Below are 16,750 nucleotides of genomic sequence, written 5' to 3' on the forward strand. Positions count from 1 at the left end.
CGCGTCCATCTGAAGGAAAGCCTGCCATCTGCCATCTGCCGAGGCACCCACAGCCTCTGCCCAGCACCCGCCTGTGCTGCCCTGTACCAACACCACCCTCTGCGATCTGCCTGCCAGAACCTGAAATTAAAGTGCATGTGCTGGTAGGTGTAAAGGCATCCACTGCAGCTCTGCTTAAAGGCAAAGTCAAAAATTAAAATCATAATAATAAAAAAAACCCCAAGAAACAAAACCAGACTCAACTTCTCATCAAAGCTGAGTATCAGGTATGAATCGCTGCTTTAAAACTTTTTTCTCATCGTGTCTGATGTTAAACAAATCCAGTAGTAGTAAGCAGATGACTCCCTGTTTAATCTGACCATGCATAACAATATGCCTGGGTGAAAAAACACTTCAGATTATGAGATTTATAGCATTTTGAAGAGACTGTAAGTGAGATTTTAAGTGAAGCTCTACAAATAGCATCATGTGGTATCGTGGGGCATTTTACTGTTTTGACAGATGTTTGGTTTCTGTGAAAAGTTAAATAAGCTTATAAAGAGATTTCATCCTTTTCCCCCCCATATGTGCATGTAAAACATTATCAGAATTAATAGATGCATGTTTTCTGTAAATGAAGTCCACTGGGAAGTAAAAGAAAAGAAACTGTACAATTGTTAAACCTTTTCACAAAATATTTTAATAAGGATGTAACAGCTTCACATTAGCAATTTTTAAACTAAAAGGAGCTGACTCACAGCCCTTTGAAGTGAATTCGTGTTTTTTCGCTCGTTTCAATGGGCTTTGAATCAGACAACTTTTTAATACTAAATTTATACATTCATTTAACAGTACCTAATTTTTGGTGAAAGAAATGTACAAAGTAGTATTCTGCTTTTTGCTGCTGAGAAAAGTTAAAAGGGTGTAAGTTAACAAAAACCTGTAGTAAGTCCACGACTGCAAATGCTAGATGCCTTAATTGTCAACCTTACACAACGCTGTACTTAAGCACCGTAGCTACCAGTACAATGCTATGGGTATGCTGCTACTAGAGATTTTTCCCAATCTCTTGCTTCAGATTGCCAGTAGTTATAATTAATACAATCACAGTATTGTGCTAGAGAAGTGATTTGTCACAGCTACTGGGACACCTGCCACTGTGTGACACTGTTAACACAGGTGGTAGAAAGCAAGAAACATAGCTGCTTATTTCAACGTAGTCCGTACCGATTCTTACATACGGGATAAGAGGGAGCAGGGATAGAAGATTTTGTTTAATCAGCTGTCATTTATCAAACAAGAAAGCTTCATTCGTCTATATGAAAATTGTTCTGTCATAGAGGGGAAGAGAGAAAATTCAAGAGAATTTTTGTGGGGGAGAAAATGTAGATGAAGGAGTTAGAAAAAGTGACAACCTTTTATCTGAAAAGGAGCCTTCTTGAGCATCATCCATTTTAAATGCAACCTTGCAAGTAGCCACCACAGACATAAGTACACAGTATAAACTGCTTCAGAGAAACACGTTCACGACACAGTGACAAGAATCAAATAAAAAAATCAAACAAAAAGAGGTCAGGCATACACGAAAAACAGGAATTCTCAGAAATGAAACATCAAGCAGCTCTGGGCCAGTATATTACATTGGCAACATACGAACACACCCCCCCTTGGTTTTTTAGTGCAACAGAAGAAACTGAAGCTAAAGGTAATAGCTATTATCAAACAGCTACTTTTTTTTTTTTTTGTCAAGTATTTATTTCAGAGCCTGATGGAGACTTTGAAACCAATCCCTCTTTTTCCATGTAGGCTAAAGTGACTTTGTGGCTGCCCCAGGTCATTCAAAACTGTCTCAGCTCCCTTCATTGCTGTTTCACAGCTGATGGAGCAGGCGCAAGACAGCAGCTTCACAGTCTAGCGCTCCCTTTAAACTTTATTATTAGCACACTTTATTGTACATATGGACATACTCAAACATTTCCCAACTCAGTGCTCACCCCCGACTCCCGGCTCGGTGCTCTGCTCCCTGTGAGTCATGGGACTGTTTATCTCTCATTATCAGCAACCTGCTGCGCACCTCTGAAGCACGGCAATAATCACATTTTTTTCCGAAGACCTTTTCTGCCCTGCTTCCCCTGAGCGTAGCACAGAGAGCCAGAGTCCCAACCAGCTGAAAGCTGTCTCTGAAGCGAGAGACAGCTCCATGTCTATGCCACTGCTTTTCCCAGGGCCTTTTTGCTCCCCATTTCCTTTTTTATTCTGGGGGCAGGGGAGGGGCTGGCAGAGAGAGGCTACTTGCTCCTTCCTGGAGGAGGGCAAGGTGTGTGTTGGGGGGGGGGGGGGGGCGGCTTTTCCCAGCATTTTTACTCTCCGAAGGGGGAGTGCATACTGAGAGATGCAGAACAGGGTCACGTTCAGCTGGGGGGAGCCTGAGCCTGAATGCTGGGCTTTGACTGAAGCAGGTTTGGCTCAGTGGCCTGGAGGGGTCCCACCAACTGAGAGGGGAGGGCAACCTGTACAAAAGGTGAGGGGAGAGTCGCTGCGGGACCCGGACAGCCACTTGTCAGACACACAGAAGGGTGGCAGAGCCTGGCTGCCAGACCCTAAGTCAACCCACGAGCGTGGCAATTTGCTAAGTGGGCATCAAAGCATCAGCGACTGCACCCGCTCTCAAGGGGAGCACGTGGGGGGGGATGGGGTAGCAGACCGAGGATGTGGGGTTTTCTTCACTCCTTCTTGTGCCAAACACCACTGTTGGTGGGCAGGACGGAAACCCCCTCCCTCCCGGCCTCCCCATGCCACAGCCCTGGCCTCGCTCACCCTCCTGCTGGGGGGCAGTAGGGGCACGGGGGGCAGGAATGCTTCCTCAGAGGGTGGTAATCCTGGAGGTGCAAGTGCCATTCCTGTACATGCTCCCTGACTCCAAGTTGTCTGGGGGAAAGTCCTCCACGCTGTATGCCCTGCTCTTGAGGGCAGTGGCATAGTAGTCGATGGGTTCTTCTGCAGCATTGTCCATCCAACTGAGGCACAGCAGCCGCTGGAAGGACCGCTTGAAGTTGTCTGAGAGAAAGCCATAGAGGATGGGGTTGGCACAGCTGTTGGCGTAGCCCAAGATGACGGAGAGCTGGCTGATGGTGGCATCATCCTGCTCTACAAAGACGTTGACCAGCTGCACAATGTAGAAGGGCATCCAGCAGATGACAAAGACCATCACCACCATCATGACCATGAGGGTGATCTTGCGCTCCGAGCGTTTGCGTTGCTGCCAACCAGCCTTCAGGGCCACCATGCGCATCTTGGCAATGATGAGGATGTAGCAGAGACAGATGGCCACCACGGGCAGCAAGAAGCCCATCAGAAAGGTGTAGACCACAAAGACCACCAGCCACCTCTGGGTGGGCTCTGGCATGAGCATGTTGCAAGCCACTGTTCCATCACTGTTGGCCGCTGTGTTGGAGAAGATGATGATGGGCAGGATGATGAGGATGGAAAGCACCCAGACACCCAGGTTGACCATCTTAGCCACAGTGGGCCGGCGGTACCTAGCCGCCTTGATGGGGTGCACCACAGCAATGTAGCGGTCCACACTGAGCACGGTCAGGCAGTAGATGCTGGTGAACATGTTGATGGCATCCACGCTGAGCACCAGGCGGCAGAGCAGCGAGCCAAAGGGCCAGTGGTGCAGCAGGGTGGAGGTGACCAGAAAGGGGACGCTGAGCATCAGCAGCTCGTCCGCAATGGCCAGGTTGAGGATGTAGATGTTGGTGGCCGTCTTCATCTTGGCATAGCGCAGGATCACATAGATGACCATGGAGTTGCCGCACAGCCCCACCAGGCACACCACGGAGTAGATGAAGGAGATGAGGATGGCGCTGCCCTGAGACTCGCTCAGGGTGCTGTTCGGGGCTCCGGAGGAGTTCCTGCCGCCCGAGTCCATGCCCCCCGCCGCCGCCTCCTCCGAGGCGCTGCCGGCTCCGCCGCCACCGCTGTCGCCGCCGCCGCTGTGGCTGCCTGCACCGCCCGGAAGCCTGGGGCAGGTGCCATGGGGGAGCATCCTCGGCGCCCCCCGCCCCCGGCTCAAAGCGGCAGGCGCCGGCCGCTGCCCGGGCTCGGCATCCCGGCGGGGCTCCCGGCACGGCAGGCGGCGGCTGCCGGCACCGCTCGCTCCGGCTGCCGGTGACCGCCGCTCCCGGCTGGTGAATGATTAATAGGCAGCGGCGCGTCACCGGCTACGAAAAGGAGGAGGGAAAGAGAAAAGGAAAAAAAAAAGCAGGAGGAGACGTAAGTGGGTGTCCCTCCCAGCCCACCCCCCGCGCCCGCCGACCTCCCACCCGCCCCCCGGCGGTGCGCGGCTTGGCAGCGCCGGGGCGGACGGGGCGCAGCTGCCCCCGTCCCCACTGCCCCCCACCCCGCAGTGCCCCCCGACACTGCTCTCCCCATCCAGTTTGGTTTCCCCCCCCCCACCGCGCTCCCCCCCCCCCCTCCGCCAGCACCCTCTCCTCCCCCACCGCCCTGCACTGCTCCCCCTCCGTGGGCCGGCCCGGGGTACCCCAGGCAAAAGGGACCATCCTTTCTCCTTCAGGAAAGACGCCCTGGTGAGCGGTGGGTGGGCGGTGTTACCCGGCAGGCATGCCTCTTGCTACCCAGCTGCTGTAACCCTCTCCTGTCACCGTGGGTGCAGGCACCGGGCATGACACCCACTGGCACGGCCCACGCAACTTTCAGCCCTAAGCACACGGCAGTGCCTGAGCACAGCAGCCCGCGTGCCCCCTGCCACGGCGCAGCTCTGTGCCCCCGGCCTTGTCCAGTCCCACCACCACCACCAGACATCACACAACAGCAGATACTTTACAGTCCTGCCCCTCTCTGCATGCTCTGTCCCAAAACACGCCCTCCTGTCCCATTCTGACACCCAGCACATGCTCTGTCTCTATCCATCACACATCCAACAGTGCAGGCACCCGTCTGCATGCTACAGCTCACCATCGTTACACCACAACGGTGCTGAGACAGTCCTAGCTATGCTGCTACACAAACACACCATCAGTCTGCTTTTTTGTCGCCTCACATACTGCTTCCACTCACAGGATCACTTCAAGCTCAACCATCACATGCTGCATCACCAGCGCTGCAGCCCCTCTCTTAATATTTTACTTAAGACATAAGCATAGCCCTGACAGGGTTGTATCCACACGGGGTGAGGCTATGAACCCTTCTCAGCACTATACAGTGACACAAACCATTGACACCATCTCCATTCATACACTATTTCTTACATGTATGTAGCTATCACTACGTAAATGACTTACACCGTGCTATATCTGACTTTTACCATGCTATTTCATACACACAGCCTGATCCTGGGCAAACACAGTCATACACACCGGTAGCTACTCATACAATCATCTCCAGACAGGCACGACTGCCTTACACACCTCATTCACACCACCAGTTCCAAACACACATGAGCACCAGCAGATAGTCCTAATACTGCATCTCTATACCCTGACATGCGTACTTTTTTGTGGTTTTTTTAAATGTATGACCTTCGCATACACCTCTCCTTCAGAGCACTGTGTCTTGCCTCCCTATGTTATTGCTCCACGTATACAGTCTGTCCTTACATGCTTATACATAACTACTTGGTCAGTTTCCATATACCACCACCACCTGCCCATTCTTTATTAACCAGACATGGTTGCTCACTAACACACACACCCTCACACTTGCTCACTGCATCAACACACCCTCAGCACAGGGTTACATACAAAATGCTCAGTAACTGCTGATTCTGTTGGCTGTAGCCACTCCTATGTGCAAGCACATCACACCTGTACGGACACCAACCTCTCTCTTCACATGAACTGTCGCCTATGAGCACCGCCTACTTTTGTCAAGAACAGCAGGTCCCCACTGCATAAATATCACCACAGTGCATATGCTGCTATACATTCCCCACAGCACCACCATACTCAGCATCACACATGCATCCTTACAACCTACTCATTTCACCATGCATGCCCATCACCTCCTACAGTTCACACATCTTGTTATCACTGTCTGCTCACCATCACAATTACACATATTATCACTACCCACCACTTTAATATGCAGATACTCGCAGCATTACCGTCAACTTATTATAACCCGTCATCATGAATTTATTCCCCCTAGCACTGTATATACTCCTATATCCCTTATCACCAGCAGCAGCTATTCCAACACATATATATAACCTCTCTGTCTGTATGATTTCCCTTGTGTCAGTCCTGACCTCCAATCAGTCTACACCTAGACACTCCAATGTGACCAGAGTGTGCTCTTTGACACCTTGTCAAAGGTATTACAGTTAGCACGCACACTTTTGCACGACTCTTCAGCGAGCTGTTTCCTTTCCTGCTCTGACTAAAAAGCAGATTTTGTATGCATGTATATGTATATATGCACACCTACACATAAATTTAATGATACATAAAAATAACCCTATTCAGTTTTTAGTAATTACACACAAGTTCTGTCTGGGTGGTACTCTGTGACCCTTAGGGCTTTTTTATTTATGTTTTAGTATAGAAATATGTATTGAACAGCTTTTGCAGATGATCTTACCGTTCTTAGGTCTATTGCTGTATATGAGTCTTTTAGCTAGATGTTTAGAACACTTGGGGACGTCATACACATTTTTCTCAGAAAACTTATCCTTACATTTGGAGTTTTAGAGGTTGTATATTCTGATGTGTTAGCATCAGAGCTTCCAGTATACAGTGGGGAAAAAAAAAGATCTATAAATATCTATATTTAACTACAACATGCAAATTCTTTACTTGCAGTGTGCTATCTGACACTGCTTGAGTCTCTACAATTTTGTAAATTCAGCTGGAGAGTTATTTTCTTTAAAATTTATATTCTGGGTGAATATGAAGCAGCCTTTAGTCACTGATATGAGCTGGAGCAAAAGTCAATAGCTGCAAATCCATCAACAAGAACATCTGGTTGCAGCGCTTTAGCCTGTTTGAAAACCTATAGTTCAAATATAATACAATTTTTGTTTCCATGAACGTTTGTTTTAAAGGGCATTTACTTATGGAGCATTGATTGAGGGGTTTCCTTTCATATTGTTATAAATTGACAGTTAGCAATAGTATGACTAGAAATGTGAGTGCTTTTAGATTGCTCTTTACTGAACATGGGAGGAAAAAGGATTGGTTTTGAAACTATTAATAGTAGTGTCAGCACCACAGAATTTCCGTTCTTGATTGCATTGCCCTCCATTGCATTTGCATACATATAAACACATAGTCACTCATGGACTCATTTAAGACATTTTATTCATGCTTAAGCCCATTTGAATTAATTACTTTACAATACTAGCATTTGGCCATGCCCTGCACCCAAAAGGGCCAGTAAAAGCTCTTCCGTTGAAAGGGATGTGAGCATAATGTTCTTTCTTACTGCAATGATTCAAAATAATATACCTGTAAACTGTAACTCCTGCAAAGGTACTAACCTCATTAGGTATCACAGACATACCTGCTTGACATATACGCCCAGAAAAAACAAAATGCCATCATAGGCATAATTATAATGAGGAACCGTGCGCTATATGTCCCGCTTAGAAGGCTTGAAAATTTCTGTATCTCCATTCATTGAAGTTCCCTTTGGGTATAGAAAATTCCATTCACATTAGAGAATTATATAATTTTCCAAAAAGGAATTTTCTGAATGCCTGTCTAGTCACTTAGGCTGATTGCTCTAACACAGTTTATACATATTAATTTACTGAAAAATTCCAGCTACCGATCTTTTCCAATCTCAATTGCTTGTTGCTCATGATCCAAAAGCATGCATTTCTAACCTCAACTACTTGATAAAGTAACAATGACTGATTAGAAACAACACATTTTATTATCATATTAATGATATAATACTGTTATAAATACCAACATTGGCTCATTTCAACCTCATGAAACAAAAGGCATATTTCTGACAATCCAAATAGCCTTTAAAGCAGAAATCCTGATATAAACCAACTCTAATTTTGGAAATTATTAGACATTTTATTTTTGTAATGGTTTGTTCTTTTACCTAAGGAGTTTGGCTGTAAAAAGTAGGCCAGAGGTCTTAGTTTGTGTTTATAATCCACCTGTCACAAAAAGGGGAAGGACAGCTTGACCTTCTCAACACAGTCTGCAGGCTGGCCTAAGACACACATCAATACGTTCCAATACCCCATTTTTGTAGCAACACCTGCCTCCCCTGGAAAGCTGGAAAAAGAATTAATCTCCAAAAAATTCTTGCTTCTGGGCCATGCCAGGAAGTCTAGGGTTAAGGCTTAGCCCATGCCTAGGGTTAGAGTTAGGGTTAGGAGGGACATGAAGCCCACAGCTCCAGGTGCAGTGGGAGTGCCAAGGGGGAGGACCAAGGGTAGGGGAGGCTGTGCAAAGAGCTCATGCCTGAACACTTGTTTGTTCCTCTGGGACAATGCTGGGCATCTCAGGATACAGTTCATCCCATGCCTAAGTTTATGTTTAAGGTCAGGAGAGACGCAAAGCCAACAGCACCAAGCTGAAAGCAGTTGAAAAGGGTTTAAAAGCTGCATAAGGTAAGGGAAGGCTCTGCAGATGCTGTCCTCTAACAACTTTCTTCTCTGGGACATAGGTTGGGGTCTCTGGATAGAGTGCAATCCATGACTACTTTTATCTAGCCCTTGAATTAGGGTTAGAAGAGAGACAAAGCTAAGAGCTCCAAGGGAGCTGAGCTGCAAGAAGGGCTGCCAAAGGGTGAGAAGAAGACTTCACAATCTTTTCTCCCCTGCCCACATTCTGCTCCAGGACATGGCTTGGGTGTCAGGGTAAGGTCCATCCCAAGCACATCGTAGGGCTGGACTTATAAAGGCAAAGCACAGAGCTCCAACTGATGAAGCACTTCCCACTGATATTGGCAGCTCAATCCTTAATTTTCTTCCCACAGCTGAATGCTAGCCCAGTCAGCTCCGTCTGAAGTATTTGAGGGAAGAAGCCAATGGCAATTAGAAACACCCTACTGACAAACGTTGACCCTGACGGCAGGGTAAGACTGACTCTCAAAATCTCCCACCTAAAAAACCTCTACGAACAGCTCACAAGGCAGATGAGACATTTTCTGTTAGTCAAGATGCCTTGCACCTGGGGTCACTGTGTCTTGAGTATTGCAGCAAGAAAAAAGAAACAGTCAAGGCACAAGGAAGCCTGTGGTGTTTATTAAATATGTACAACCCACGAAAATAAATGAATACCCTTCATCAGTATCCTTCAACTTTTCAGCACAGTAATGATGTGGTAAGCTGTGCAACTGCTCTAGTTAGTACACACCACAAACCAGCACATTCAAAAGAGTTTTGGTAGGTTACGTCATTTCAGTGGGGTCTACTGACTGATTCGGTAAAGTGTCTCCTATTCAAACTGTAGATGCCCTGTGCACCATTCAAAACGAATGTTTCATAAATCTTGCTGATAAAATAATTGAGTGAACACTCTTTTACAACCATCTATTTCTACAAAATAGCAAAATATTATATAGTGTGGGTAATCGGTTGAATTGTAATCCATTATAGCTTTGTTAAAAATCATTCAGTACCCATTTCAATTGCATATTTTTGGAAGTCATACATTTTTCATGACCTTTTGATTAAGATAGAAAATTTCGGGGCACTTAAACCACTCGAATGTAAATTCTGTTCCTGCTTCATGAGTATCACTGGATGTGCTGTGACTCAGCAGAGATTTTAACTTTTCATTAGAATGTGTCACGTTAAGAGTCTGATGAGTGGGAGAGGGGGAGAAGACAGCCCTCCTGTTGAGTTATGAAGTTTGGAAAGGATCCCCTTGCTTTCCAGACTCCTCAGAGAGGACTCTAGGTGTGGCTAGATCCAATTGTAGTCTCAGACTTGGTCAGTGGTTTTAAATCTAAAGGATCATATGTACAACCACTCATCAGAGTTAATGTTTGCCTGCCAGAGTCCAGTTAAGGACTTTCACTGAAACAGCTTTGCGAAGTTATAAAAATAGATTATTTATTAAAGAGACAGATATAACAAGTTTGGAATTGCCATTGATAAATACACTTACTGCAAAAATCAAACTCGAGTACAGTGCTTTTGCTAGTAATATTGTCCCTGGTAACACCTAACATAGTCGGAGGTGCATGTCTTACCAAAGAGGCATCCCTGTGTTGGGAGGAGAGACATCCAGACCCCTTGACCTGTCCCAAGATAGAGTTCTTGTCCGGAAAAAAAAAATGATTGTAAAATGCCAGATTTTATACTCATGGCGAGGTGGGACTAAGTCACTTACTGTGTGCTGGTTGGCCCTTGACAAGGTGTCAGTTCAGGAAGGGCAGTTGGGCCCGATGGCTCAGCGCGGAGTGGGGAGGATTTGGTACCGATACAGACTCATGGTTACGGATGTGGGAGGCCTTCCCCAGCCTTTGGTGACACAACCGCAGGCTGTGAGGGCCCCCCTCACCCGGGCATCGCTCAGTTGGCTTGCTTGTCAGACTGCATCCGCTCCCTGTGTGGCGGGATGGGCATGCTGCTCAAGGCAAAGCCCCACATCCACTTTGAGTTGTTCATTGTTAGATCAGGATTGAGAGGGGGGGAGGCACAGCGCCACAGAATGTCAACTCATATTAAAATGATACCTTTTTAATACAGCTATTGTATCTTAGATGTCTTAATTCCGAACGTGTCATGAAGACCAGTGGTGAATGGTGTTCCTGAGGGGGTCAGTGGTGGGACCGGTGCTGTTCAGCATCTTTGTCGGCAACTTAGGCACTGGAATTGAGCGTGCCCTCAGCAAGTTTGCTGACAACGCCAAGCTGTGTGGTGCGGCTGACGCGCTGCAGGGAAGGGACGCCATCCAGAGGAACCTGGAACAGGCTGGAGCGGTGGGCCTGTGTGAACCTCATGAAGTTCAACAAGGCCAAGTGCAAGGTCCTGCACATGGCTTAGGGCAATCCCAAGCACAGTACAGGCTGGGCAGAAAATGAATTGAAAGCAGCCCTGAGGGGAAAGACTTGGGGGTGTTGGTGGACAAGGAGATCAACATGGCCCAGCAATGTGTTGTTGCAGCCCAGAAAGCCAACTGTTATCTTAGGCTGCATCAAAACAGGTGTGGCTATCAGACCGAGGGAGGTGACTCTGCTCCTCTAGTCTGCTTTCACGAGACCCACCTGGAGTACCACATTCAGCTGTGGGACCCCCAACATAAGAAGAACATGACCTGATGCAGTGAGTTAGGAGGAGGTCACACAGATGATCAGAGGGTTGGAGCACCTCTCCTGTGAGGACAGGCTGGGAGATCTGGGATTGTTCAACCTGGAGAAGAGAAGGCTCCTGGGAGACCTTATAGTAGCCTGCCAGTACTAAAGGAGGCTTGTAAGAAAGATGGGGACAGACTTTTTGGTAGGGCCTGAAGCGATAGGACAAAGGATAGTGGTTTTAAATTAAAAAAGGGTAGGGTTAGATTAGATATCAGGAAGAAATTCTTTACTGTGATGGTGGCGAAACACTGGCACAGGTTGCCCAGAGGAGCTGTGGATGCCCCATCCCTGACAGTGTCCAAGGCCAGGCTGGATGGGGCTGTGGGTCTGGTGGAAGGTGCCCCAGCCCATGGCAGGGGGGTTGGACTACATTACATTTGAGGGTCCCTTCCAACCCAAAATATTCTATGATTCTGTGATTCTGGTTATCATTTTACTTTTAGCAGAATGACTAAACTTTACATCAATTTTAGTTATGGTTGAAAATGCAGTGCAAATAGACAGATGGAAGTGATTCATTATAATGGTATGTTAGAAAGCATTTTCTCCTAAACAGAAATTTTTGTCATTTGAACTTTACAATTAATTGAGAAATTAACAACTATTCTGTAAAAACAGATGTTTTAAACCATATTCATCAGAGAAAGAGTCAAGCTGTTGCTTAGTGAACACATAAAAGATTCTTTGTCTCTTGATCCAGATGCATTTATTTCAGACTTAGCTGCTGCAAATATCAGAATCAGATGCTTGGCAAAAGTTGCATTTCATTGCAATTCTTCCCACTTTGTTATATTTTCTACTGTAATACTTAATAGCTGACAAAGAGTACCATTACTGAAATCAATTATCTGGCAGAATCATACAACAAACTGCTCTGCGCCATTGCTTTTTTCAGGAAAGCTGAGGGCTGAATACACGTGCTGACAGCACACTCCCCAGGATCTCATGAGCAAGGTTGTTGCCCCAGCAAACAAGATAAGACATAGCACCAGATTCTGATCTCAGATATGCTCTTCCAAATCTGAGTAGTTGTATTGACTTGTAATTAACCAGGTTTGTATTAATGTGTCACCGGCTGGAACCTCAGTTTTCAGTCCTTGCCTCCGTTTGAAAAGTTATTTGGTGACAAGTGTCATCAGCAGTAGGTGCAGCTGAAATGCTACTGAGCATGTTTTGGCCATAAACATAGCCAAGGACAAACTGTATTTAGCAGATTTTCATCACGCTTCGTTAAAACCTGCCTGGAGCAGGGCAGATAATTGTACATAAAATCTTGTTACTGCTTGATTAACTTGAATATTTGAAAAGAATGAGGGAGTTGTATATGTTGTTTTAGCTGGATAAATAATATCTGAGAAGTCAGGCTCCCCAAATTGTACTACCTTGTTCTACGCTGTAATGCATATTCCAGTCGAAAAACCTGATGCTTTATAAAAAGGTAAGGCAACTAGTCTCACCACTGTCAAGGGCATAAACCAAACAAATACTCATAGCGGGAGAGTTGCATGCTTTATTTCTTCCTCAGAAGTAGGAGTGTCTTCCAAGGGAAAATGTCTTAATGTAGTGAAAATTTCCATATTTCTACTGACTTTGCTGAGCATGGATCATTGTGTTAACTGAGCCTGGCCTCTGAGGTTTCACAGTGGTATGTATTCCATCCGGGGAAGAATATTTATGACTCGGTTGCTAGTCATTATTACAGTGTAACTGAACAGACAGGACCTCAGTGTGTTTCCTCGAAGGGAAAGAAGCGTGGAGCTGTGATGTGATACCTACAGACATCGCTGGCATCCAAAAACATCAGAGTTCAGATTGCAACACTGGTGTCAGAATTGATTTCACCTGTAATTACGTCTCCCTGGAAAGACTTGTATAATTTTAGGTGTATCTTGAGGAGAAAACTAGGATCCAGTTATATTTTTTTGGTAACATTTAGAAGCCTAGCTAGCCTAAAGCACTTTATAAAACAATAAAATAGCTGCTGGGCAGTCAAAACCATTCTGTGGAGCTCCAGGTATGGAGATTTCTCTTATCTCTGGGTATATTCTTCAGAGAAATGGTTATGAAGCTTCCACAGAGATCTGAGAGCATTTTGTTTATTATCTTTATGTTTAGCCTCTATAAAATTGCAGCACTTCAAGATGCTTGATAGATAACACTGTATTTACACAAAAACATTGGAAACAATTTAGTTGGGCTTGACACAAAGATAATCTCAAAAGACATTTCACATGGTAAAAAATTGTGGTGGTGTTTATAGCAGTTTCCTTTAGTTTCTGTAGCTGTGCAGGATGAAATGTCCCAAATTACCTACGGGTAAATGGGCAAAACTCTGTTGAAACTAAGAGGGGCTTCATCCATTGCCTCTGAACAAAATTTTGCATGCTTCCTTTATTTCAACTGTAAAATATATTTGCTTTTACTTACTCTCTTTTCACTGTAAGAGATAATAATGAAAGTAAAAGAAAACTTGTTAAAATTGTCATTGTCAAATGGAAATGTCAGAAACCTCTTTTGATGGGACAAGCTTGCATTTTATTCACAAATTCCTGCTATAATCCCCATGCCAAGTATGTTGTATAACCACCTTTTTAGTTCTGTGGCCAGTTCTATCTAATTTTAATTTTCTGCGTGTTCTTGCTTCTTTCTAGTGTTGCTGTAATTTTACTGATTCCCTGCTGTGTAATCTTTGGGGTCTTGGAATTGTGGTACAAGTGACTCACTATAAACTCTCTATTTTGAAGAACCGCTTAATCTTTAAATAGCTTTATTCATATAAGCTACAAGAAGAATGGGAATTTCTCATCATTGAAGCAGAGATGTAATGCGCATACAAAGAACATGCAAATCTACTGAAATATTTTGGCATGAAAGATGTCTGTAAAAGTGAACTTCCGCAATAATTTGATGAATGTAGCTCCTTGAACTACTTCACAACTGATTTAAACAAAAGCACCTGTAACATTTATGACTTTAAGGTCTGAGATGTTGCCGTGAGGGTGACACAGCTTCTCAAGAGCACAGACCCATCGCTACTCCAAGTGGGCATGAATGACACCACAAGCCAGAACCTGGGCATAATCAAAGACTGTAAGCCTTGGGGGTGCAATGAAAAATGTTGGTGACTTATCTTTTCTTCCACTTTACCAGTTAGGGGAAAGGGTGCAGCCAGAAGCAGATGTATAATGCAAAACAACTTACCGTTTGTGGCTGGTGCTGTTGGGAGGGTTTTGGCTTCTATAACAATGTGACATTCTTTGATGATGATAGGGAGGGATGCGATCCACCTGTCTAGGAGAGGCAAGGGAATCTTTGGTGGCAGGCCGGCCAACTTGGTGAGGCAGGCTTTAAACTGAAGGGCTTGGAGGGAGGGGTCCAAAGTGGCAATGCTCATGCCATCGCATCCTACTGGAGAATAAGCCAGCTCAACCACAGCAGTAACAAATGTTCCTTGACTGCCTCCCAAGATGGGATCCAGAAGGCCAGCCACCTCAAGGGTGTGTGTGTGGCTATGGTGGATCCTTTTGCACCTCAAACTGAAATGCAAAAAGTTCCTTTTGAATATGAGGAAGAATTTCTTCACTCTGAGGGTGGCAGAGCACTGGGACAGGCTGCCCAGAGACCCTGTGGGGTCTCCTTCTCTGGGGATGTTCAAAACCCACCTGGATGTGACTGTGCAACCTGCTTACGGTGAAGCTACTTTAGCAGGGGGTTAGATGAGATGATCTCCAGAGGTGCCTTCCCACCCTGACCCTTCTGTGATTCTGTGATTCCGCGATTCTGTTACATTCATCGTGTTGGATTGTGTCTGACAGTAAGCACAAGGAATTGCAAATAATTGTTGTAAAACCTAGTTGAGGAAAGAGGTGTTAGGTCTTTTGCTCTTTGTCTTGTAGTGAGGTGCTTCTTTACAGCAGATACTGTTCCCCGGCGCTGTGTCCAGCCTAGTTTTGAAATGGCTCCATTACTAGTCTTCACCGGCCTCTTTACAGTAACTGTTACATTTAAATGTGTGCTGGTTTGATACTGTTTGCCAGTGCTAAATATTTATTTTGGCAGGCCTGGATACAGTCAGAGAATAAATATTGCACTAAACGCAAGAGCAAAATGAGAGGGTGATCAATTATTAATGGGGTGGGCTGGGGAGAAGAGGAGGTACTGTTTGCATGCAAATAACTTTAAACACATCAGGAAATATTGCTATGATTGCAGAGAACAAAGTAAATTTATAGGATAACTAGAGCTGTTGTATGATATCCAGTTTAATTTTATGACTTATTTCATCTGGCTTGTGGAAAGAGTTCTCAGAGTTTTCATTTAAAGGTCATATGAATAAATGATACAGATCTTCCTAATGGATAGCTTCTCAGCCTTTTGAAACATATTTATACAGCAAACAATCATTTAATTCACAGTAAATCTTGTTAAAAATTGATGTCTCATGATAAGTTGGCATGTAATTGTTTCTTTTTATTTGGGAGCAATGGGAAGCTATTTTTATCATGGAAGGGCTAATACACAGTTAAAAGGAAATATGGCTGCTGACAACTGAAGTAGCAGTACACAACATATAGCGACAGGACAGTCTAGTTCATGTTGTTTGAAGTTCAAGTCCAGTTGCATAAGATTGACTGAAGAAAAGCATAATCCTAGAGTTAGCTTTGGTTGTCCATAGTACCAGTACATCTCTGAAGATAGCTTGGCATTTGGGGCACACTATTTTGTACATCTAACAGTTACTGAAAATATATCAATTTTTTCTTTTTTTTTAATCTGTTATCTTTGGTATTCTGCTATCCTGTACTTTGAGTAGCCACCAATGCTACTGCAAAAGGGATATACAAAGATGCCTTTATGATCTTAAATATAACACACAAATAACCACTTACAGTGTGAAGTACTGGAAAATCAATCATGAATATGAATCAGCATATCCAAATATGTTTCATAAAATAGGGTGTGCTGTCATGTTTTATGGGGAATATACTGAGGAAAAATTACTCACAAGTTCTAAAATTGTATAAATAGAACTATCCATTCACTGAGGATGACCTGCAGCTACAAGATTTGCATATACTGCCACTGAGTTCAAACCAAAGGGCAAACCTAAAATTCCCCCTCCAGCAAAACTCAAAATGTAGTCTCTTATTGTGTACAAGCATCTAGTTCATAAATTTCCTTATGATTTTTGTTCTTCTTTGAAACCTGAAGATAAGTTTACATTGTGATTTTTTTAATGGGGAACTTCAGTTTCTGCTCCTTTAGGATGCAATAGAAAAAAGATGCAGGACTTAACAATTCTTTTTTTTAAAGTAGCCTAGGATACTAATGTTTAGTAAAACATCAAAGATCATCAGCTTCTGAATATGATTAAAAGTGCATTTGATGAAAAAAGTTTATTTTTTTATTATAGAAACTTTTCACTGAGCTCTTACACTGGAAAGCTATGCTGAGTGTGATGCTGAAATTTTTATTTAAT

The 16,750-nt window shown here is 44.6% G+C and overlaps 1 protein-coding gene across 1 annotated transcript; it reads right to left on the minus strand.

Annotated features, from left to right (window-relative positions):
* Positions 1 to 4: 4 nt before the first annotated feature.
* Positions 5 to 4,030, minus strand: SSTR1 (somatostatin receptor 1; the record flags this gene model as incomplete). Its single annotated transcript, XM_080394339.1, has 1 exon — positions 5 to 4,030. One exon carries the CDS (start codon positions 4,028 to 4,030, stop codon positions 2,843 to 2,845), a length of 1,188 nt encoding a protein of 395 aa, XP_080250465.1. The 3' UTR covers positions 5 to 2,842.
* Positions 4,031 to 16,750: the final 12,720 nt, after the last annotated feature.

The sequence above is a fragment of the Falco punctatus genome, assembly GCF_963210335.1.
Source record: "Falco punctatus genome assembly, chromosome: 7".
NCBI lineage: Eukaryota > Metazoa > Chordata > Aves > Falconiformes > Falconidae > Falco > Falco punctatus.